This window comes from Tursiops truncatus, chromosome 4 (genome assembly GCF_011762595.2).
Source record: "Tursiops truncatus isolate mTurTru1 chromosome 4, mTurTru1.mat.Y, whole genome shotgun sequence".
NCBI classification, from domain to species: domain Eukaryota; kingdom Metazoa; phylum Chordata; class Mammalia; order Artiodactyla; family Delphinidae; genus Tursiops; species Tursiops truncatus.
Window position 1 is genome coordinate 3,521,112 of NC_047037.1, and position 25,918 is coordinate 3,547,029.

The following is a 25,918-nucleotide window of genomic DNA, read 5'->3' on the forward strand; positions in this document are numbered from 1 at the left end:
CATCTTTTCATGTGTCTGTATGTCTTCTTTGGAGAAATGTCTATTTAGGTCTTCTGCCCATTTTTAACTGGGTTAATTGTTTTTTGATAGTGAGTTGTATGTACTGTTTATATATTTGGATATTAACCCCTTATAGGTCATATTATTTGTAAATATTTTCTCCCATTCAGTAGGCTGTCTTTTCGTTTTATTGATGGTTTCCTTCACTGTGCAAAGGCTTTGTAGTTTAATTAGGTCCAATCATTTAATTTTGCATTTATTTCCTTTGTTTTAGGAGACAGATCCAAAGAAATATTGCTGCGAGTTATGTCAGAGTGTACTGCCTATGTTTTCTTCTAGGAGTTTCATGGTTTCCAATCTTACATTTAGGTCTTTAATCAATTTTGAGTTTATTTTTGTATATGGTGTTAAAGAATGTTCTAATTTCATTCTTTTCCATGTAGCTGTCCAGTTTCCCAGCACCACTTACTGAAGAGACTGTCTTTTCTCCATTGTAAGTTCTTGTCTCCTTTGTTGTAGATTAATTGACCATAAGTGCATTTGTTTATTTCTGGGCTCTCTACTTTGTCCCACTGATCTACATTGTCTCTCTTTGTGAGAGTATCATACTGCTTTGATTACTGTCGCTTTGTAATATAGTCTGAATTCTTAAAAGATTTTTATATTTAGTCTGCATTCAGTTGTTCCCTGTTTTATTGGCATCTTGCCTGAACTTGAACCTCCTTTGTTTTTTTTTGTTTTTTTTTTGCTGTACGCGGGCCTCTCACTGCTGTGGCCTCCCCCGTAGCGGAGCACAGGCTCCGGACGCGCAGGCTCAGTGGCCATGGCCCACGGGCCCAGCCGCTCGACGGCATGTGGGATCCTCCCGGACCGGGGCACGAACCCGTGTCCCCTGCATCGGCAGGCGGACTCTCAACCACTGCGCCACCAGGGAAGCCCTGAACCTCCTTTGTTTTAACCCCTTGGGCAACATGTTCTACCACTAGACCAAACTTTCTCTCTATATACTGCTTCTTCCATACTTCTGCTTCAGCCAAGTGAGAAGGTTTATTTCTAGGATTCAAACTCCTACTGTATCCCTCTGATATAGGTAAAGAACCATGTCAAACAAATTCTAGTATGTCATAGGTAGTAAATTGTGAACATTGTTTTCCACTTTTCTGCTAGCAGGAAATGGGGGATGGGTGACACGAGGATTGACACCTTGGGTACCATGAACTGACTAAATAATATTCACTGATCTTGGAATGCATCCTTCTTGCACACCAGGCTTGGCCTGGGAATTTGTGGGAGACCAGGCACAGTCAGGTTCACACAGTCACCAGTGATGCTGTCATAGTCATTAGGAAACCAAGTGCTGGGGATTCTGATTCCCAAATATCGTTTGGCTCTTCCCCTCTTCTACCTCCTTATGGCCTCTGTGATCTCCTACCTGGACCATCAAAGTACCTTCTTGAACATCTCCCTGTCTTCAGTCTTTCCACTCCCCAATAAACTAAACTTTAGTTTTTAAAGACACAAACCTGGTCATACAAGGTCCCTCTTTTAAAACCTTCTATTTCCCACTGTCCCCTCTCCCCTGCCAGGAGATCCCCAGGGGCAAGGCCAACTATGCATAAAGATGCTTTTTTGCCAATAACCTGCTTGATGTCACAGATGTCTTTTACCCATTAAATTATTTTTTCTGTATCTTAATCATACTTGTATCTTCAATAGGGGCTGCTCCAATGTTTTGCCCTCTTCTTTAGTTCTGACTGTTTCTGGAGGAAATAGAAGTTTTCAAAAGAGGCAAACAAGGTGAGAGAACAGTATAACATAGAATAGTGTGAAATCATTGTTCACAGAGGAAGATTTTTGATTCACGACTTTATGCTCATGAAGTGTAAAGTGCTGTCCTATGTATTAAAACAACTCATCAGTACGAAGTGGTTTCCACATTAACAGGCTTGTGAGCAGCAACTCCTGATAACTGGGTGAGTCTACACGGTTGTGCTAGTCTTCCCTGGCAGACCAATCTCTGAGGATGAAGACAATAGGAACCACTGATCTCATGAGGCGGGCGCTGAAAACACAGAAAGGAGGGAAGAAAGGAGGGGGCAGAAGCACTTAACCACAGTAACTGCAAACACATTCACTCCTCCAAAGTAATGAACTATTTAGGAGAACCATCTTGTCCCATATGTGGGAGGGGAGAAAAGAGCAAACTGCTCATTGTGGGATTTTTCTAATCCGCATTTTAAACCCTCGCAGAGTTAAGCCAACTTCTCTGGAGCCACATGGCCCCTATAACCTCCGCAGCGTGGAAATCCCATCCCTCTGCTGGCCACTGCTCCCCTAAACAGGTTTTGGGTTACCCCTAACAAGACCTGTTGCACTGGCTTCTGTAATCTGCTGACCATTCTTACCTTAACACTTCTCAGCACGGCTGCAAGCCTCTGTCACCTTAAAAAAGTGCCAGGCCTATGTTGGGACAAGGACATACACCCAAACTCTCCAACTTTCTCACTCTTCAGGAGAGTCCAGTAATTCAGAATTGGGCCTCTCTTGGATGTGGAGAAAAGGGAAGCCTCCTACACCGTTGGTGGGAATGTAAACTGGTGCAGCCACTGTGGAGAGCAGTGTGGAGGTTCCTCAGACAGCTAAAAATAGAACTACCATATGATCCACTCCTGGGCATATATCCAGACAAAACTCTAATCCAAAAAGATACATGCACCCCTATGTTCACAGCAGCACTGTTCACAATAGCCAAGACATGGAAACAACCTAAATGTCCATCGACAGAGGAATGGATAAAGAAGATGTGGTGCATATATACATGGAATATTACTCAGCCATAAAAAAGAATGAAATAATGCCACATGCAGCAACATGGAGGCAACTAGAGATTATCATACTAAGTGAAGTAAGTCAGAAAGAGAAAGACAAACAGCCTGTAATATCACTTATATGTGGAATCTAAAATATGACACAAATGAACCTATCTATGAAACAGAAACAGAATCATGGACATAGAGAATGGACTGGTGGTTGCCAAGGGGGAGGGGTGTGGGGGAGGGCTGGAGTGGGAGTTTGGGATTAACAGATGCAAACTATTATATAGAGAATGGATAAACAACAAGGCCCCACTGTATAGCACGGGGAACTATATTCAGTACTCTGTGATAAACCATAATGGAAAAGAATATGAAAAAGAATGTGTTTATATATATATATATAAAACCGAGTCACTTTGCTGTACATCTGAAATTAACACAACATTGTAAAGCAACCATACTTCATAAAAAAAAAAAAGTGAAAAACCCGCACAGAATCGAGCCTCTCTCTAAGCGACTGCAGGACCCCTTGGTGAAACAGGGGAAATCCAGCTTGTATTTGGTTGCCTCCCTCTCCGTTTGGCTCACTCTCCGTTTGGCTCACTCCCTGGCATATTTATTTCCCCTTCCTGACACTCCCAGATCTTTCTCTCTGAGAGGAGATGACCATATATCTGACCTCAGTGTGACTGTCCCCGAATGGGTCATCTTTCCCAGGGGCGTGTACATTTTCAAAGAGAACTCCGGAGACCCTGTTTAGCACAAAGAAATGAAACTAACACAAAACGGTTGGAACAAAGGACTAGGTTTATAATTTAGCTCTGTCTTTTGACTCGGAGGGGTTTGGGGTTCTTCAAATCACAGAGCTGAAAGCCACCCCGACTCTGCCTCTGAAGGGACACAGCGCAGGGTGTGACACACAACCGTGTCTTTGCCCTCCCCTTCTCATAAGCCTGGTGTTCACGATTACTCCTCACGTAGCTGGATGAGTGCATCATTTTTCGTGAAAATTTGACCCGCATTGATGCCTTAGCTTTGCAAATGGCACTGTAACGCTCATGATACTACTTTAATTCTTTCTCCAAGATACATCATGAAAAGTGAGGAAACTGGTTGCAGAAAGCTGGCTTCTTGGCTCTGATTCTGCAGACCTTTAATGGGTGGAAGAGACGATGCTTTCTACCCTGTGGAGGATGCTGACAGGACCACCCCCCCATCATCCCCAGGGGCTTTAACCCACCACCATATTTATTCACAACTGCTTAAACCGTGGGATTCTTTTTGGAAATAGAAAGGCCACTCTTGATGCGGCATGAAATGGGCCACGCCGAGGCCCTAATTTTTAGATGCTCGTGTTGGGGACACCGTCATAGGTTCTCAGATGCTGTGCCTCGTTTGGAGTATTTGTTTGGAAGCTAAATTTTGGTGTTAAAATGGAATCTAGTAACAAGCAGTAAATGATACAACTGTATTTAATTTCTAAAATAGTTATTTTTACAGCAGCTTTATAAAGTTTAATTTACCCCCTTGCCCTGAAAGATTTAATGAATGCTTCAAACAGCTCCACCTATTTTTCTAGAATTGGATACATTTGTTTCCAGTGTAAATATGCTGACTAGATTTGCATAGTGATTATATGTCTAGAGCTGTTTTTTTGGGGGGAGGGGAGGGGGAAGGCAATGAACAGACCCACTGCCCCGAGATGAGAATGTACCCACATCTGCATGAACAATTACATTTTCACTTGAAAATTAGGTACCCTTTGTACCTGTAATGTTTTCCTTGCTTAAAAAACTATTCTTTATATACACACACTGTGATTGTTTTTAAGAATGATTATAAAAATATATACATTTTTAAAAAAGTTCAATCAACTCTCTAGACCCATTAAGTCAGAGGCCAGTAAGCAAATTTTGGGCATTAACATATACCATGTTGTCTTACTTAGGTTTAGAAAAACCAAACAAAATACACAGCCCTCTGGGAAATACACCTCAATGACTATTTGTGGCCAATAAAATTAATAGAATGGATGTTCCTTTTAATTTTATCTACGGACCAACATTTCCCTCATAGAATATATCTAGTGAGGATTCTTGCTTATATCCCTAAATTATCAATTTGAAATGTACTGAATTCTTCAAAAAAATTTTTTTAGTTCTTCCAGATAAAACAGAAAGTTAAGAGCTTCAAAGAGAAAATCATTAGAGAAAATAATATGAAGTGCTCGGCACACCAGGAGAGACATCCAGCTCCGTATTAAGAGGTATGGGGTGGGGAGGGGAGGGGACGGGAGTGAGAACACAACCACTACCTGCGTGAACAATGACTGTATTCTCCCTTGCAAATTAGGTCCAGCAGGTACCTATAGGGCTTTACATATTTAAATTACTCAGTCTAGGATAATCATAAAAATCAGTAACAAATCAAAATAATCCTGGAGAACTATTCCCTGAAAGATAACAAAAGAATTAAACATCATCGGCATTTAACTGAATGAGAGGTTATTTCTAAGGTACGTGGCACCAAACCACTTTGGTGTCAACTCATGTGAAATATTTTAACAGGCTTTAAAATTCTCACTGGAGTGACAAGTAGATGTTTGTGTCCCTAATTCGACATTGTACCAAAAAAAAAAAAAAAAGGGAGGGATGTATAAACTCTTCATGGCAGGACAGACGGGGCTGCTGGTATTGGTTAAACATGACTATCTCTTATTTCAATTTTGTTTAAAATCGGAAATGAAAGTTAGCTCAGTAATTTAAATCTAATTCTCATTTGCACTAAGTTCAAGTCTCTAGTACATGATATCTGACACAGAACGGCCCCCAGGTAATCTAGTGTGGGGTGGCAGGTCACGGTTAAGGCTGATTACAGGGCAGAAGAACAGATGTTTCCTGCCTTCCATGACCAGTGGCTCTTTGGGACCGCCTGCCCTGGGAGTGATGTTAAATGCTTAATGAAACGCACTTGGATTCCTTAGAAGGTGCAGGGTTGTACTAACAAGCCAACCCTCAATCTATAATAATCAGGTTATAAACCAAACTAAAAATGAATAATTGTATCTCTAGGGACAAGATAATGAAACTTTAGTGCTTAATTTCATTAGCTGGTTATTTTTGCTCTGTCAGAACTAAAGTCTGTGAAGCTGTAAGAGGTTCAGCCCATACCTGTAGCAAGTCATCACGTTACGCTTGTGTTGAGACTTCCGATTTCTGGTTTATTTGACTGATCGCGTTAGAATTTCTCAGGAAGCGGTACTTTAACTTATCATGGGAATGAAGGTGTCTATACAAGTTTGGCATCAGCGCTTGAACTGGTCAATAAATATCATGTAGATGAGCAGATTTTAGTGACCAGAAGTGCTGAAACAGGCAAAAGAATACGCCCATCCTGGACGGGCAATATCCAGCTGATGGATGCGAGGAAACGATGGCATATTCCGAAAGTTGGTACATGCCATCCCTTTATCCACCTACACTCTCCTACAAGTTAGATTAAGGATGACAATCTATAAACTAAACACAAGTGAGTCCACCTTAGGGAAAGCCTGCTGATGAGCTGGTGCCCTGAACCGCCTTTTCTGGGAGACTGATTTGAGAATGGTCCAAACCTCACAGTCTGGACTCATTTACCAGACTCGGTTTTAAATAAGTCTGAGACTCAGGCATCAAACTGAAAACATGTATGTATACATTTATAGATACGCCTGTGTGTGTGTCTGCTTAGGGGTATAAAAGTGTGAGGCAGAGGAGTGGTAATAATAAAGCGAAATACTGTTTGCATACTTGCATTTATCTGGGCTGTCATCCTAGACTTAGAGAATAAAAGCTATTAGGCAATGTGTTTTTGAGGTCTGAGAATCAGTGTGCAGATCAGACATGGTTTGTTTTGAGATTAGCCTGAAGTCACGGTGGAGTATTTAGGCAACCAGGTTTTGTTAGGGCATCAAGCTGTTAGTGGCTTTGGAGGACATATCTCATTAGGCGGAACCAGCTCTTGGCCGGTCACTATTGTTGACATGCCTTTGATAGGACCATCTATAATATGACCTTCAAGGGGTATCACCCCGAGACTAACAATGAGAAATGCAGTAAGACTGCCATTTTGACAGGCTCCTTTCAGACACAGGCTGACCTACTATGTTGGTGTCAAGAGAAACAAAAAGCTAGATTGACTTTCTAATGGAATTTGTCAGATCCCTGTAAACTCCAAGGAAGACTGCTTAAGCCTCATTTGTGGACAAGAGGGTAGAGAAATACAGGGACAGAGTAACTTGCTGATAAAGAACCGAGAACTTACCTCTGGAAACAGTTATGGGTGAGGCTTGCTATGCTCTCTATCTTTGGATAGTTGAGTGAATGATTAGGAAGTTGAATCTCATCCATCGTAGGGACTGCATAACCGATAGGTAGAGAAAGGAACAGTTTTACAGGACATACCAATTCTGTTTGTGCTATTTCAGAATCACAGAATGGTAGTATTTGTCTTAAAACTGTGTAGGATTCTTATGAGTTAATTTAAGGTATAAATTTTGATGGTACAGAGGAAAAAATGCTGGATTCCTGAGATATACATGGTTAAGGCGTCTGAGGGGCATAAAGGATAAAATTCTCAACGATGCGTGTGCATTACATATTTTAAGGGTAAATCTTTAACTTCATATAAACAGTGCAAGTACGTAATACTGGCTTCATCTTATATCTAGGATCAGCTGGTTTTTAACACTGACTCAATATCAACAATTCTAATCTGCTTTCTTTCCATGTTTACTTTTGAGGTAGCCTTGTCTTGTCTGGTACAGCTTTGAGAAAGCCTTCTCATGTCCAAAAGAATCCAAAGAACTAGTGTCAATGACTGGAATTAAAAAAAAGGACAGAGGCATTTAGAAAACCAAACCATTTCCTTGAGAAATGAATGTTGAATTTTGAATGGTGAATGTCTGATCCACTTTAAGAGCTATGTCAGTTTATACATGTAAATGGGAGATTAAAATCATTGACCAAAACAAAGGCCCCGTGGTTATGACTACCAGCATACTGAAGTATTTTGCCAAGAAACTGAAAACACTTAGACACTGATCTGTTATGGGAAACTGCTTCACTCCATGCCCCCAAGTTGTGATTCTGTGCAGTTATCCTTTTTTTTCTAAAAGGGTTATAAATACAAAGTTTATAATAGCATTGCTTCTTCTTTTTCTTCAACTATCAGGCACCATTTATTCCCTTTCTTTTCCATCCAGCATCCCTAAGAGGAGAGCAAGGACCAGAATGAATATCATTGCTTCCTGACCTAGCATTTTATTTTACTAAAATGTGACCAAAGGCTTCTATCATTCCACAAAGAGGAAATACAGAGTGCATTGTGAGCTATGTTAACAGTGGAAACATGTCAAGTTATTTACTGAATGTGTCATATTCGTCCACATGCTAACTTTATGATTGAAACAAAAGAGAACATTTTCTTCCCCTGAAATCATCTTCGACTTTGATCTGTAAGACCCTAGGGTAGATATAAGCAAGGTGGTTATGAATCAACAAGAAGATGTCTATTAAAATTCAGAAAATAAATAACTTTTTTCTTTATATTAAAAAAATTAAAATTTTATATTAGTGGAAAATACCATTAATACATTTTGGAAAATTCATTTTGCTGTAAGATGACTGACTCTTCTGGAACCATTAAATGTGTTGGTAGTTAAAAGACTGGCTGGAAGTAGCAGGAAACGGAGGAAAGCGGACTTCTAGAATTTTAGTCAACTAGAGGTCAGTGTTTTTCTGGATGATTGATGGCCATAGCTGCTCGTTCAAGGCCTTGGATGATGGCTGGAGAGCATGTCAGACTGTGCTCGCATTCATGTGGTGAAAATGGATGGAGAGGTGAAGCCAGCTAATGGAGATGGCACAGAACCTGATATTCTCAAAAGTGCAAAAGTACAATTTGTAAAGAAGTTATTGTAAAGAAGAAATAGTGATCCAGACTCTATTCATAAGGTAGAGAACCCAAGCTCCTGGCTGTGCAGACACTTAGCTGCAGACTGGAAACGTCCACATGGAGGCACGTGCTGTTTCCTGACCACCGAGTTCTTGGAAATGCAGAAGTGTCCAAACCCCAAACCTCTCCTGGGTGACCTTCCTTGTTTAGACCGTCTTGACCTTGTGCTCGATAATAGTGACATCTTAACTCAGTTAAACAGATGTTTGCCATGACCCTTTCCTAATGCTGGATATCCTGTTAGGAGTAAGAAAGAACAGGAGGCAGAAGATTGATTCCTGCCCTTATGCTAAAATTTGAAAGAAAACAAACACCAGATCCTTCTTCGAGGCCAGTAGACGCTGTTGCGTCCCCCGTAAATTGAGGGAATCTCGGTCTCGTCGACATCCACAGTCCCCTGGGAACTGGTAAACGCTGCAGATTATTTTTACCAACGTTCTGACGGGAGCTTTGATTACGCCCTGTACTAGTCAGCTCGAGCTGTCATAACAAAGTACCACAGACAGGGTGGCTTACACGATAGAAATTTACTTCTCACAGTCCTGGAGGCTAGACGTCCAATCCAGTTTCTAGCGAGGGTTCTCCTCCTGGCTTGTGGACAGCCACCTTCTCCCCACGTCCTCACAGGGCAGTGAGAGAAAGATCGAGCTCTCCGAGTTCTCTTCTTATAAGGACGCTAATCCAATTGGATTAGGGCTCCACCCTTATGACCTCACTTAGCCTTAATTGCCTCCTTATAGGCCCCATCTCTAACAGTCATATTAGGGGTTAGGGCTCCTACATGTGAGCTTTGGGGAGGACATAGCTCCATCCACAGCACACTCTTAGAGGCTATTGCTCCTGTGCCAGGGGGCCGGTGACAGCAGCCATGTTTCCCATCTCCAGCATCTTTTCCTGGCACACGAGCCCCCTGGTCTGTCGTCCTCACATCCGCATCCCCTCTTTTCCTCGTCCTATGCCCTCTGGATAACCCTCCCCCAGGTGCCTCATCCTCTTCAATCGTACCCTCTCCAAGTCCAACGAGGAAGCACGCTATTTCTGTACTTCCCGAATTTCTGACCCACCCTCCCTTATATTCTAAGTGGCTGGAAGAATATTGCTGCCATTGTGATTGTAGCCCCTGTAGAACCCCCTGCAGTGCCTAGTTCAGTGCTTCCCAACTTTTGACACTAAAAATAAATATCTGTTGACTCAAGTGACTGAGGATTCTCTAAAATTACAGTAATTAATAATAATTGCAAAGGCTATTAATAGGCTAATTTTAAATGACTAAAAGTGAACAGGAACATTATTTTACATTCAGAAATCTGTGAGAATAGTTTGTATGAAGGGGAGTATGTCGAGGAATACTGTTAAAAGATTGGGGTAGATGAAGAATAATTTGAAAAGACTGCTAAGCCCTGGACATTTGTTCAGAGAGCCTTGCAGAGTTGGTACAATGCCAAGAGCAAGGTGTCCTGTAGCTGGAGGGACCTTGGAAAAGACACTGGAACCCTGGACTCAACAGATGTCAAAACTGGCAGATGTTCTGCTGAGGAAAGAATGGACCCTGCACGGAACATATGCGGGGAGCATTTATATATCACTCCTGTTGTATAACGGTGCCGACGTACTTCAGAACTATCGATACAAAGGTAGCTTCCTCTGCCTCACTCCGAGCTGGCCAATCCTGAGCCCGCCATGAAAATCGTGTTCCTGGAGATTCTGAGTGTGATGTGCTCCTTTTATAACACGCATGTGAGTTTGCTGCAGTGGGCTCTTGTGATGAATGAATCAGTTAATAACAAGGTCGCGTGTGAGGGTGACTGGTCTTAACCCAGCGCCTGGGATCTTGCCCACACAGAGCTCTCTTCTTCCTCCTCATGCTTTCTCTGTATAGGTCACTAGGGTCCTCTGAACTGGGGGCCTCAAGGAGACAAGGCCCCTTTGTCTGGGGCAGATGGAGGGGCGGGGAATGAACTGCGGAAGTCCACCTCTCGGGTCTCATGTGTTTGGGTGTCAAGGACCCACTCTGCTCAGGGAGGCTGATGACTGAGAACGAGCTGAGTCACTGCTCCCTCATACCCCGCCCCCCACGTCTCCACCCGCTGAATCAGCTGTGCTGTGAGTCTCCTTCCCAGCCTAAGGGGTGGACACTGTAGAAATGCTGATAAAGGCATTCTGGGCTCCCTAAAAGGAGCACCTTGTATTCCAGCCACAGGGCTGTGTTGGCGGGGAGTGGCTTCCACCTGCAGGACATCCTGGCAGAGCAGGCATCCTGCGGCAGGGGCCTTCCATCCTTGGTCACTGTGGGCCTCATGGTGAACACCCCTGCTGCTCCCAACTTCTGGATTTCAGTGATGATTCTCACTCACTGTCAGACTCTGGTACTTGAATGTCCTCAAGAGCAGGGACTTTAACCTAAGTATTTTAACTACTCCCTCCTTCCTGCTCTGGCCTTGGGAAGCCCCAGATTAGTGGTTTTGTTTTTCTCAGGTACATACCCAGGAGTGGAACTGCTGGATCTTACGGTAGCTGTATTTGTAGTTTTTTGAGAAACCTCCATGCTGTTTTCGATAGTGGCTGCACCCATTTACATTCTCAGCGACAGTGTATGAAGGTTCCCTTTTCTCCACACCCTCGCCAACATTTGTTGTGCTTTGATTTGCATTTCCCTGATGATTAGTGATGTTGAGCACCTTTTCATGTGCCTGTTGACCATCTGCATTTCCTCTTTGGAAAACATGTCTATTCAAGCTCTGCCCATTTTTTAGTTGGGTTATTTGTTTTTTTGATGTTGAGCTGTATGAGCTGTTTATATATGTTGGATATTAATACCTTATTGCTCATACCATTTGCAAATATTTTCTCCCCTTCAGTAGGTTGCCTTTTTGTTTTGTCAATAGTTCCTTTGCTGTGCAAAAGCTTTTAAGTTTAATTAGGTCCCATTTGTTTATTTTTGCTTTTATTTTTTTTTACTTTAGAGGACAGATCCAAAAAAATATTGCCACAATATATGTCAAAGAGTGTTCTGCAGGGCTTCCCTGGTGGCGCAGTGGTTGAGAGTCCACCTGCCAATGCAGGGGACATGGGTTCGTGCCCCGTCCGGGAAGATCCTACATGCCGCGGAGTGGCTGGGCCCGTGAGCCATGGCCGCTGAGCCTGCGCATCTGGAGCCTGTGCTCCGCAATGGGAGAGGCCATAGCAGTGAGAGGCCCGCGTACCGCAAAAAAAAAAAAAAAGAGTGTTCTGCCTATGTTTCCCTCTACGAGTTTTATAGTATCCAGTCTTACATTTAGGTCTTTAATCAATTTTGAGTTTATTTTTGAATATGGTGTTAGAGAATGTTCTATTGTCCCCTGACAGATGAATGGGTAAAGAAGATGTGATGTGTATATATATATATACACACACACACACACACACACACACACACACTGGAATACTCCTCAGCCATAAAAAAAAACCAGCGAAATTTTGCCATTTGTAGCAACGTGGATGGACTTGGAGGGTATTATGCTTAGTGAAATAAGTGAGACAGAGAAAGACAAATACTGTATGATATCACTTATATGTGGAATCAAAAAATTACAACTAGTTGTATCAATAAAAAAGAAGCAGACTCACAGATATAGAGAACAAACTAGTGGTTACCAGTGGGGAGGGGGGAGGGGCAACATAGGGGAGGGGGAGGTACAGACTACTGGGTGTAAGATAAGCTCAAGGATGTATTGTACAACATGGGAGACATAGCCAATATTTTGTAATAACTGTAAATGGAAAGTAACCTTTAAAAATTGTATAAAAATATATTAAACAAAATGAGAAGCACCAAATACAGTGCTCAGGACTCAGTAGGTTCAAAATCGGCCAGCTGCTGCTGCTGTGTTATTACCATTTTCACCACCATTCGCATCACCAAACCCAGCAAAAGAAGGGGAGAAGTCAACGGCCACTAGTCCCCTCACTGCCGCCTGGTGTTCATGCTGCAGGGTTGATTCCGTTCCAGCTGCAGCGGCAGAAAGGGCTTCTCAACATCCCTCTCCTGTCTTTCCCAACCTGGGTCCGACTGTCACTCGACAGGTTAGCCATTAGCGTAAGCTGTTTGGTGTCTCTACGGAGCTGCTTTTAGAAAGTGGATGGTGATTCTTTGAAAAAGTGTTCTTATTGTGGTAGAATACACGTAACATAAAATTGACCATTTTAAGCCATTTTCAAGTGTGCAATTCAGTGGCATTAAGTACATTCAAATCGTTGTTGGATGGTGATTCTTGACAGGCAATATTTCTGGGCCTCCCAGGGACAATCTGGAGGACATTTCTTTTTCCCCTTGAGCCCAGTGATGTCCCTGGGAGATGCCTAAGGATCACCTTCGGTTCAGACACTGTACTACGTGCAGCCTTCACACCTTGGTACTAAGCAGGATTTACTGAGACCCTGGTCTAAGTTTCTTCCTGCCATAAAAACATTTATTTTCACCAGGAGTGAAATCAATCAAACAGTGGCTGGTGAAAGCCCAACTGGTCATGCGTAATTAAGGCATGAAGTCAGACCTTAATTTTATCTCTTGGGCCACAGATAGAAAATCTACGCTGTAAACAGATTTTCAGGGGGAGAGATGAGAGCATAAGGATCATAATACCGTCACTTATTTGGGGACTTAAACTGCATGACACCTACCGCCTCTATAACTATGTAAAGAATGTTAGATGAGAGAACATTTAAGAAGAAAACCTCATAGCCATTTATGGATTTCCTTCTTGGTGTGAAAAAAATTTTCCATCCTATCTTGTAGTTGATTACTACGATGGCAATGTATGTCACTGGGTGCTATATTAAAATAACTACGTAACATACATTTTGGAAGTAAAAATGAAAAGTTCTGCTAAAGCATTCTAATCCTCTATTAGGAAGACCACAACAGGAACAGGAGGTACATTTCTTCCCAATGCCCAGCAGATGGAGGGTGACGCCTGTGCCTATGCTTCCTGTTCCCAAGGGGCCGTCCCGAGGAGTCACCTTGCTGACGGCCAAGAGGAGCTGAGGTGACACTTCATTACCAAAACCCCTTGAAGCAAGTGGAAATGAATTCCCCTGTAATTCTGAAAGGTGTTATTATGTTTATTTCCTAATGAGTTTCTAATTCTCTGTAAATTGAACATAGTACAAGTGAACAGTAAATATACACATTACTAATTATTTATAAAAAAGAAGTTAATTCCTCAAGACAAAGAGGGAAACTTCATAATTTTAGGAATGAATCATCAGTGACTGGAGTGAATGGAAAGAGTCTGATGCTTTAAAATTATAAAGGGTACCGGGAATGTTTACAAAGTAACCACAACTTACTGCAAGTCTGAATATTTGCACATTTCTACTGCAGCCAACATAAATTTCTGACCAGTTTAACAGGTAATATTTGGGTTCTAATTAAGCAAAAGCCATGCTAGTCAATTCTTAAGCACTTACATATGAAGAAGAAAAGAGCTGAATAAATTTGAAAATATTAATTAAAAACTACAATAATGCTTCATAAACTAACTTAAAAGGTTGCCTTTCTATCAACTAAAAATTAAAAAAAAAATTTTTTATTGTGGTAAAGTCACATAATATAAAATATACTATTTTAACCATTATCAACTAAAATTTAACTTCAGCTTTTCTCATTTTAATTTACCAACACTTATTTTAAAATTTTAGTTATATAAAAATTTAAATTATTTACTTAAAAATTCAAACCGTAAAACAAATGTAATAGTAAATCATGAAAATCCTTCTCTCCTACCTTACACTGTCAAATTCTAACTCCCCAAAGACTATCTGCTTTTTTTAAATAAAAAATTTATTTAGTTTTATTTTTGGCTGCGTTGGGTCTTCGTTGCTGCACACGGGCTTTCTCTAGTTGCGGCGAGCAGGGGTTACTCTTTGTTGTGATGCGCGTGATTCTCACTGCGGTGGCTTCTCTTGTTGCACAGCACGGGCTCTAGGCACGCAGGCTCAGTAGTTGTGGCGCACGGGCTTAGCTGATCTGTGGCATGTGGGATATTCCCGGACCAGGGATCGGACCCGGACCCGTGTTCCCTGCTTTGGCAGGCGGATTCTTAACCACTGCGCCACCAGGGAAGTCCCAAGAGTATCTGCTTTTTAACAGTTTGGTATGTGTATTTCCACACTTTTTCTATGCATTTATAGTCAAACACATATGTCTGAGGGTGTTTATGTGTGTGTGTAAGGTCAGTTTTTAAAAACAGATCGAAGTACATCATATTGTGCAGTTTCCTTTTTTATGACTACATTAAGCATCTATTTAACCATACTGTAAGGATGCACATTAAGAACGTTCCCAGTATTTTGCTCATAATGGCAAATGCTGTGCTCTAACAATGCTGTGGACTATTCCTTGTATGTACATCCATGAGCACATGTGACTATTTATACAGGGTGGCTTCACCAAAGTGAGACTGCTGGCCAGGGGTTATGTGCATTTTACATTTTGACAGGTACCTCCAAATTGTCCTTGAAAAATGGTGTCCCAATCTAGAGTCCTACAAACAATGTATAATTGTGTCTTTCCTTATACACTCCCCATATAGAATGTCATTAATCTTTTTACTTTCGTCAATCCAGTGATTAAAGAGGGAAATCTCATTTTAGTCAGTATTTGCTAGAGTCTGAACATCTTTTCCAACGTTTCTTTGTCACAGTTCGTTGGTCTATGAATTGCTTGCTTAGGCCATTTTTTCCTACTCAGTCATTGGTGTTTTACTTGTTGATTTGTAGTTCTTCCTATATGAGGGACAGTAACTACTCTCTGCCCATGGTATATGTTGCAAGATTGGTATCTGTCAACAATTTGTGGCGTTTTTGCCATATAGAATTTAAAAATTTTATGCAGTCAAATCTGTTTGGTCGTTTTAGGTGGGAGGGCAAATCCAGTCCCTGTTATTGGAAGTGGAAGTTCCATTGTTTCTTCAAAAATTTTTTCTTTCCTGACTCTCTTTTCTGGGACTCCAATTACAAGTATGTTAGATAGCTTCCTGTTGTCCCACAGCTCACTTTAGCTTTGTTCATTTTATTTCTTTTAGGCTTTTATTTCTCTTGCTTTATTATGAACAGTTTCTATTACTACATTCAATTTCACTGATCTTTTCTTCTATTGCACCTAATCTGCTGTTACTCCCATCCAATGTACTTATGTCAGATACTGTATTTTTTTTTATCTCTAGAAGTTTCATTTGCATCTTTTTAACACTTTGTTTTTCTCCTCATCATGTTTGCATTTTCCCCTACCTTCTTAAGCACACAGAATTTATTTATAATAGCCATTGTAGCGTCCTTGCCTACTTAATTCCATCACCTCTATCGTTTCTGGGTCTGGTTCTACGAATTAGTTTTTCTGCTGGTTATGGGTTCCATTTTCCTGCTTTTAAAATGCCCAGTCTTATTTTCTTGGATGTACAACACTGTGAATTTTACACTGTTGAGTGGTGGAATTTGTTCTGTTTCCTTAAAGAATGCTGTACTTTGTTCTAGCATGTATTTATTTAAGCAAAGTTTGATCCTTTCACGCTTGCTTTTCAACTTTGTTAGGGCAGGTCCAGAGTAGCCTTTGCTGCAAAGCTAATTTACCCTTACTATTACGGCAATGTCTTCTGGGGACTTCCTGTTTATTGCGAGGTGTTTCCATTCACAGGGAGTCTTGCGTGAGCTCCAGGAATCACTGTGTCTACTGCTCTGTGGAGGCTCTTTCGCTGGTCCCAGGTGGCTTCTTCTGATACATGCGCAGACTCAAATCCCTTTTCAATCTCTGGAACTTTCTCTCTGTGCAGTTTGCCATCCTATATAATGTTCTGATATGTTTTAAGCTGTCTTTAGACCTGAGACTTATATTTTATACAAGGTAAGAGCAAAGGAACGTGAGGGGTGGCAGTAAAGATTAATAAAGGCTTGGGCTTGAAATAAGACAAAGTTCCCTGGAGAGTTTTTTGGTTGGATGAGGTTGCATGAGGACATACAGTTTGTGCATTATGGGTGCTGGGAATAAAGAAGCAGATTTATACTTCATTTAATACATGACAGAGGATAGCACTGAATATTTAAATTACCTGGATTATAAAGATGGGAGACTAAAGCAAATTGAAATCATTAAGTCAAGCTTGATTTATGATTCATTCCTCCTGTTATTTTCCTTCTAGAAAGTAAATTCTGTCACATGTGAAACTCCAAATTCACAGAACTATGAAGGAGCAATTTAAAGATTTTATTCAAAAAACAAAATTGTTTTTTTAGACATCTCAAAGGTCATCACACCTTGCAGAGTTAACATGGGCCTTCAGTTCAATACATTCTGTACAACAATACTCAGTCTTCAAAGTGTTTACAGATACATAGCCCCTTGTGTCTTTACAATAACACTGCAAGACAGTCAGGGTCAGAAGCACTGTCTTCAATTCATAAATGAGTACACCGACTTATCTAGTGAGAGAAAGAGGTGGGCAACACTCTTGTCTTCCTGACACCTTCAAAACTCGGTATAATCTGGTGCCTTTGACTTAATATTTTTTTTAACGTGGCAAAGTATAACCTTCATTGTGTTCAAACATGCCATCCACACACAGGACAAAGATGTTATGAACATCAAAATGAGATCATTGTGCTATGTGCATGATACGGCTTTGGCAGTGGTACTTACAGAGCGTAGGACTTTGTATTTAATATATTTTCCAGACTAGATTATAAAAAGAAGCTGGTTAGCTGAAGAAAGAGGCCATGGTATTAAGAAGGTATGTACTGGCTGCGAACGGCGCCCGCTCTGACACCACTCACAGTGTTCAGCCACAGTTTCAGACTTGACACGATAGCCCTTTTGAGAGCTGTCGGGCCACTCCTGCCCTGGCATACCAGAAGAACAAGAGTCACCACTTGGCACACGAAGTGACATGGAATATTCCAAGGTTACCCTAGGCCAACAGACACTACAAGCTAAGTCATCTGGTTATAGAGATACTAATAAATAAAGCTCTTTCAAAACAAAAATAAATCAAAAAGATAGCTTGGATTTCCTTCTTTTTTCATTTCATTTCTTCTTTTTTTTAAATTAACATTTTGCTGGGTGAAAGAAAGGTTAAAAAAGTTAAGGGGAGGAGCAGCGCGGGGAAAAGACAGTCTCTTCAATAAGTGGTGCTTGGAAAACTGGACAGCTACATGGGAAAGAATGAAACTAGCACATTTTCTCACACCATATACAAAAATAAGCTCAAAATGGATTAAAGGCCTAAATGTAAGACAGGAAACCATAAAACTCCTAGAAGAAAACATAGGCAATGCACTCTTTGACATAAGTCTAAGCAAGATCTTTTTGGACCTGCCTCCTCAGAGAAGGGAAATAAAAGCAAAAATAAACAAATGGGACCTAATTAAACTTAAAAGCTTTCGCACAGTGAAGGAAACCATCAACAAAGCGAAAAGACAACCTACTGAATGGGAGAAGATATTTGCAAATGGTACATCTCATAAGGGGTTAATATGAAAAATATGTAAAGAGCTCATATAATTCAATATCAAAAAACAAACAACCTGATTAAAAAATGGGCAGAAGACCTGAGTAGACGTTTTTCCAAAGAAGACATACAGATGGCTAAGAGGCACCTGAAGAGATGCTCAACATCACTAATCATCAGGGAAATGCAAATCAAAACCACAATGAGATATCAACTCGCACCCATCAGAATGTCCATCATCAGAAAGATACCAAATAACAAATGTTGGCGAGGACGTGGAGAAAGGGGAACCCTAGGGGAATGTAAATGGGTGCAGCCACTACTGAAAACAGTATGGAGGTTTCTAAAAAAATTCAAAACAGAACTACCATGTGACCCAACAATTCCACTCCTGGGTATATATCCAAAGCAAATGAAAACACTAATTCAAAAAGATACATGCACCCCAATGTTTATAAGAGCATATTCACAACAGCCAAGATAGGGAAGCAACCTAAGTGTCCATCAACAGATGAATGGATAAAGAAGGTGTGGTACATGTACACGATGAAGCCTTACTCAGCCACAGAGAAGAGTGAAACTCTGCCATTTGCAGCAACGTGGACGGACCTAGAGAACACTATATAGTTAGTGAAGTCAGTCAGGCAGAGGAAGACAAATACTGTATGTTTTCACTTACATGGGGAATCTAAAAAAGAAAAAACAAACGAATATAATAGAACAGAAACAGCCTCACAGATGTGGAGAACAAACTAGTGGTTACCAGTGGGGAGAGGGATGGGGGAGGGGCAAGAAAAGGGAAGGGGTTAAGAGATACAAATGACTATGTATAAAATAGACAAGCTACAAGGATATACTGTCTGGCATGGGGAATACAGCCAATATTGTGTAATAATTTCAAATGAAGTATACTTTATAAAAATATTGAATCATTATGCTGTACACCTGAAACTAACACTGCAAATGTACTCTACTTCAATTAAAAAAAAAGAGGGAGGGCAGCAGGTGACCAACAGGGATAAAAAAAGAAAAGAAAAAGAGAAGAATCAGCGGAAAAACCAAGAGGCCGGAAATACATATAAAAGAGAAGAGACCGCCTAGTAGGAAAAGGCAGAAAGGAGAAGGAATAACCAAGGAGACACCCACCACAAAGCTCCGTCCTCAAGAGACAAGTATGTGGCTGGTCCCCTTCACTTCGCCCTGCACCCAGCTCAGTGATCGCTTCGGAGGATAGGGGGCCCTTCACGCTTGAGTGAGGAGTCAAATCAGAGCCTGGGGCCCAGGCGGGGTTTGTGCAGAGGTGCTCTGTTTTTATATCACGAAGCCCAGGAAGTAAAGTGCAGCAGAGCCCCTGGGCTAATGAGGGCGGGTCAAAGGTGAGGAAGAAAGCATTTGTGAAGCTCCAGCATCTGTCTCTTTCAAAAGGTGATCTGGGTTGCACTACTTTTTGGACGACCTCTGATGTGGTCCGTTCTCTTCCTCGACCGCTTTTTCTGCTAGGATCCCTGAAGGGGGCGCTCTTCCGAAGGCGGTGATGAACAGGCCGCTGTGGGAGTGTGGCTCACCGGACACTGGCTGCTTCTGTTTGCAGGAGGAGGGAGTCTAGGGCTCTCCCTCAAGAGCATCGCTCTTCCCTCCAGCCTGCTCACAGAGCTGCTTCATCAACAAGTCCTCTGTGCGTAAAGACTCTTTAACAGCCGGTGTGATCACAGAGGGGGCTCCCCGGTGTGCCAGGGTGGTGTCAGTGAGCTCAGAGGTGGTCCTCCCGGAAGGGTCACCTGAACGGGGAATGTGACAGCCACACGGGGACTTGGGCCGAGAGAAAAGCTATCAGGGGCCCATGGCCTCTGGGCTGGGGGGTCCTTCCGAGTGGGGGAGGCAGGGGTGGGGGGACAGTCAACATCCTGGAGGGTGTTTCACGCTGTTATCCCATTTTAAACATGTATCCGCTTATAAAATTTACAGTAGGTAAAATCCATGCTATGTCATTCATAAACCAGGTACAGGTGTTTCTGACAGTAAATGTTAGAATGGTCCCATCGACCACCAACAAGTATTAACAAACCACGACATTACAGACACGGACTGAATGGGGAGAGAAGTCTGAATTGCAAAAGAAATTAACCAACCAAGAAATAGCACTTGGAGTTTCAAAAGTGGCATATAGAGAAAAACAACACCACCACCCCATAACTCAGGGACTTCCCCGGTGGTCCAGTGGTTAAGACTTCGCCTTCCAATGCAGGGGGCGTGGGTTTAATCCCTGGTCAGGGAGCCAAGATCCCATAGGCTGCGAGGTGCAGCCCAAAACGAAAAGAGTGGCATATAGTGAAGATCTAAGAGAATTACACAGACTATTCCCAGCTCCGTAATCATCTCATCATTTCTACATATTCTAAGTGATAGAAAAGACACCTGGGGCAAATCCTTGCCTGGCATTAAGAGCGGGTACCTTTCTATGTGTGTGGAGACCCAGAGACCACAGGACAGCTGGACAACAGACAGAAAAAAATACCTCTCGTTGTTGGAACAAAACCACTTAGCAGAGCCTGATGCAGTTACGTTTCTCCTGACTGAAGCTCTCAATAAAGCCAAACAGCGAGTGCTGGGTCGTTCCCCTTGGAACCTACCAGAGCAGAACTTTAATCTCAATGTTCCCCGTGAACCTACCACAGCAGAACTTTAATCTCTTATATATGCCTTACTCTGCCCAAAGAGAGTCAAATGCTTGGCAATAAAATATCAATACTTATGCTCAATAAAATGATTACAACAGAAACAGAGTAAGTCATAATAAAGAACATGGACAGAGGTACAGAAAAGCAGCACGTATAATTAGTACGCATATTCATTATACGGGTTAATGAAGTGATGGTGACTAAGCATTAAATCAGTGCTGTGCTACCTCATGACCAAAGCAAAAAAAGGACGGGAGTACAGAAGGAAAGGCGGCTCATTCTAAAGAGTGAGAAACTTATTACTGGTTCTAAACCGTAAAGAACAAAACAAAACAAAAAGCCACTGGGAGAGGTTATCTAGGGGAATAGGAAAGACCTTTGACCTAAAATATACAAGTCTTGCATAATTCCTTCCCTATCATTTAAAACAAATCTTGCTTTACTCTAGATTCAGCAGAATTAATGAGCCCTTTTTCCACCACTGTAATCTTTATCTTTAAATGACCTTCATTTAAGAAATAAAGAAAAAGTTAATTAAGATCTAGCCTAAATGTCCTCGACTCTTCAGAGATTACTCAAGTAAAGGAAAGATAGTCTTTAAATCATTCTTTGGCTAAAGAGTTCTGAGTAAAAGACACATTTCCATGCGAGTAGAGATGGCGTTTATTTATACCGAGGGTCTGCTTCACTTTTCAATTTCTTATTTGTGTTTTCAGAGCCTTTCACTGACAAGGACAGAACAGATATTTCAACAGCTTTACCCTATTCCCAAAAGACCATCAGATGTTAAAGATTTGAAGACAATTTATGGGGAGAAAAACACCTCAAAAACAGACAATTTACTAAATTCTGACACTAAGAAATACATTCATTAATTGATTTTAGTGGAGGAAGACTTCAGTTTGGGGAGAGTGTAGAAATGGGTAAGTACTGATTCAGACCACCCCATCATTTCCTCTGTGTTTCTCTAAAGAAAAAATAGATCACTGCTGATTTCTAACAAGGAAAACCCTCAAGTGACATTTTCTAAAAAGTAGATCGAAGAGAATTTCCATCACGAGTTAATATATACAGCAACTTTTTAATGAGATCAACTTCCAAACCAATAAATTACAGGCTATTATTGCAGGGACAGCAAGAGATGACTTTATAACAAAATGTGCAGCAACAGCGAATCCATGTCTAGATTTATATTAATTAAGGGATAAGAAAATATGCACGGGGAATGCTAAGCAGAAGCGGGTCAAAGCCAGGGCTAAAAAGTTGAGGTCAGTGAGTCTAAACCTACACCATATTATAATGAGACAAATGTAACTGACAAATATACTTTGCTGAGTCCCACTGAACTGGAGTTTGCAGAGCAAAGAGCCTCCAAGGAAAATTAAATACTTACCTTTAAAGGACATTTGATTTAAGAAAAAACTAAGAAGCATGCATTATTTTTACAAGAAAATACACTAAAGATATTTCCACTTGAAAAAAGAAAAAGCCACTACAGATACATAATCAAGGAGTACATGCATCTATAACCCCCTTCTTTTTCACCTTAGATACCCTCTTCCACGATGAACACTATGAATATACCCATGGCTAGAAATGAGCTCCCCAAACGCAACTCTCACATGTAAATCAAAGGCTTCTTTGCCTGGTTAGAATAACTGCAACTTGAAATCACTTTTCCAGAGAATTAAACAAACAAGCAAACAAAACCCTCCCACAAACAGTAATCTTTCACTTAAAAACGTTTACCGAACTAGACACAGGCTATTTTGAGCTCAGATGTGATGAATCCCAACTCTAAGCTACCCACAGTATTTGTGTTGGTTTGTTTTTATTTTGTTTTTGGCCACGCCACGTGGCTTGAGGAATTTTAGTGCCCCAATCAGGGACTGACCCCGGGCCCCCTGCGGCGGAAGCTCGGCATCCTAACCGCAGACTGCCAGGGAATTCCTTCTCCACGGTATTTGGAATGTAACTCCATTGAAAGCATGCGTTCTCTGCAGGCTCAAAACTATTCCGGATAAGGTTGAAGTTACTATACACCAGCCCTATGTGACCCTTGCCTAGATAAAAACCACACACATTCCTCAGGTAAATGCACCCTTCTACAGAGGACCAGGGGTGGCTGGTACTCTTACGTGTCATTGCCCGAGTGAAACAGGGTTATTTATTCATGCACTGTAGCTGAGTGATCTTTTCTAGAGTTTTTCTTATGAAAACCTAACGCTGGCATCCAAAGCTCAATATACTGTAAAGACATGTCCTCTACGTCTCCGTTTATCCTAATTTCCCTTATGTATTTGAATTAGACTGTGGATGAACACGTTTCCATCACAGGAGCCAGTCTGCACAAAAGAGTCAGTCGCCGGGGTAAGGTGTGGCCACGAAGCTCTTCACTGATGTGAAGTCCTCCCAAAAGGTCCTACCTACATGCGTGCCACTGGGCACACGGCTGGCAGGCTTCTGTCAGCTGGCCTAGGCACCTGAATATCACAAACAATATGACTAATTTGGGGAAATGCCCTCAAAGGAAAGGCAGTGCTGAATTAGGGGGAAAAAACGCTTGCATTTTTAAGAAAAAACAAATGGGGGTGTTCATTACTCAAGTTTAAAAGTGCTTCATTTCGCTCCTCCATAGGCTACTCTGCAGCAGAAAAGTTCTTCAAATACACCAAAAATATTTTGATTTATAATTTTTTCCCAGGAACACACCTGTCGTGGAAAGACATACGCCTGTGGTTTAAAGGAAGTCCTGTACTGCTTAGTACAGGATTCTTCACCAACATGACACAACCAGAAATTCAACACCCATAATGAGCATGAGGCTCCAGGACCTCTTAAAGGACAAACAGAAAGAGAAGAAAAGGAGAAAGAAGTTATTGCTGTTGGGTAGGAATAATTAGTCCAACATTTTAGAAGCATCTTCTTCTTAATATAAGAATTATTGCACATGCCGTTACTGACAGCCCCTTCCCAGGCCCAATTTTGAATGGAAGGCTGAGTTAGAAAATAAGGAAAAGTAAAGATGACGGCTGATCTGTTAAGGGTGCCAGACACTGGTAGGGCTACATGAACTCTTCAAATTCCCATAATTATGATATTTCTCCCCAGATAATACGATCTCAAATATCCAAATTAAAAAGGCAAACTGTTAATCATCCAATGTTTTGTCCACACAAGTGCATTTCTGGACAATTAGAGGTGTTTTATTATGTTTCAGAATTCTAAAGTTTCCATATTAAAACACTACAGTACATGGTAACGATTTCAAACATGTGTTACTTAAATAGTCTATCGTCATTTCTCCTTAAAAAAACGACTTCACTCAGTGGCCTACTGTCCACAGCAACACACACTGCACCCTTCAGTAACGAATATTAGTAACTGTGAGGCAACAACCCGTTCTGAAGTTGACTGTTTCATCCCTTTTAAAAAGGGTTGCCGTGAAAATGGATGGTGGAAAGCAATATTATCTGAGACTAGTTAGCCTGTCTAAAAGAGTACTTGCTAACCTGTAATAATACCTCAACCCTAAATAAAAGTAAGTTTTGCATCTGCATTAGGTGAGGGATATATTAGGGTTCATTATAACCATTTTCTGTATTTTTCTGAATGTGAAAAACCCACTTTCACCCCTTTCCTTGGTAAAGCAGGGTCTACAGGGCATCCAGTCTAAACATTTTACTAATGTTCCCTATATGTGCTTAAAAGCATTCAGTCTTCACTCATTTAAAATGTCCTACAATGCATTAAAAAATAACTAATCAGGCTGGCCTTTTCTTAATTATACTGAAATGGTGAGATTTTTACTGTACACGCTGTCGTGGGACACACCAATCAGAATCCTTACAAAGGATGAGTGGACAACTCCATAATGGTTAAAAAGAGAGCGGAATTGCAGTTGCGACCCTGGGATTCATCTTCCTGCTTTAGGAACGCCAGAGCACAGCTCTTCCCTGGTCATAGCTATTCCCTGGGTCAGAGGTAAGGAAATGGAAGCCAGAAAAAAAACAGGAAGATGATAAATCCCAGGCTGTATTTTCATATTTACCACTGGGAGCAATTTCCCCAATGGCCCTTTTCTTAAGTTAGGTTATGAAGGTGAAACTTTATGGGCACGTTTTAAGTGCATCTCATCCCATATATCAACAAATATGGTAAAGTCTAGTTTTTACCATCTTTAAAAGAACCAAACCTACAAAGGAGATATATTTAACTATGAAAGCAACAAAGCTTTTGGAGGTCAGCATTTCTGGACAATGATCTATCAAAAGAATAATAAGCAGCTAATGTTCTTTTTAACCTAGACACATTGGCTGTTCAGGGAAGATAGCAAAGTGAAGGTTATGTTAGATAAAGACTTGCCTACTGCCCATACCTGTTAAAGAAATTGAACCAGTAATTAATGACCTTCCAAAACACAAAGCACCAGGCCCATACGGGTTTACTGATGAATTCTAACCAAATATTTAAGGAAGAAATTGTAACGATTCTCTACAATCTCTTCCAGAAAATACAAGCAGAGGGAATACTTCCCAACTCATTCTGAGGCCAGCATTACCCTAATACTAAAACCAGACAAGGACATTAAAAGAAAAGGAAACTACGGACCAATATCTCTCATAAACATTGATGCAAAAATCCTCAACAAAATATTAGCAACAATATATAAGAAGAAGTATACATCACCACCAAGTGGGATTTATCCCAGGTATGTAAGACTGGTTCAATATTACAAAATGAATTAATGTAAAAACATCACATCAACAGGCTAACGAAGAAAAATCATGTGATTATATCAACAGATGCAGAAAAAACATCTGACAAAATCCAACACCCATTCATGAAAAAAACCCTCAGCAAACTAGAAATAGAGGGAAACGTCCTCAACTTGATTTTAAGAATCTACAAAAACACTACAGCAATCATCATACTTAATGGTGAGGAAGTT

General features: G+C 41.1%; 1 protein-coding gene across 5 annotated transcripts in view; it reads right to left on the reverse strand.

The window, feature by feature from the left end:
- Positions 1–25,918, reverse strand: part of UBE2E2 (ubiquitin conjugating enzyme E2 E2) — a 360,739-nt gene that overhangs the window by 15,495 nt on the left and 319,326 nt on the right. Inside the window, exon 8 of one of the 5 annotated variants that reach the window (XM_073803656.1) lies at positions 6,913–7,212. The exons of the other annotated variants lie outside the window; for them this stretch is intronic. Within the exon in view, the coding sequence (XP_073659757.1) occupies positions 7,115–7,212 (98 nt within the window). The 3' untranslated portion in view covers positions 6,913–7,114. Of the gene's footprint in view, positions 1–6,912; positions 7,213–25,918 lie in introns of those variants that run through there. 5 annotated transcript variants of the gene reach the window in all.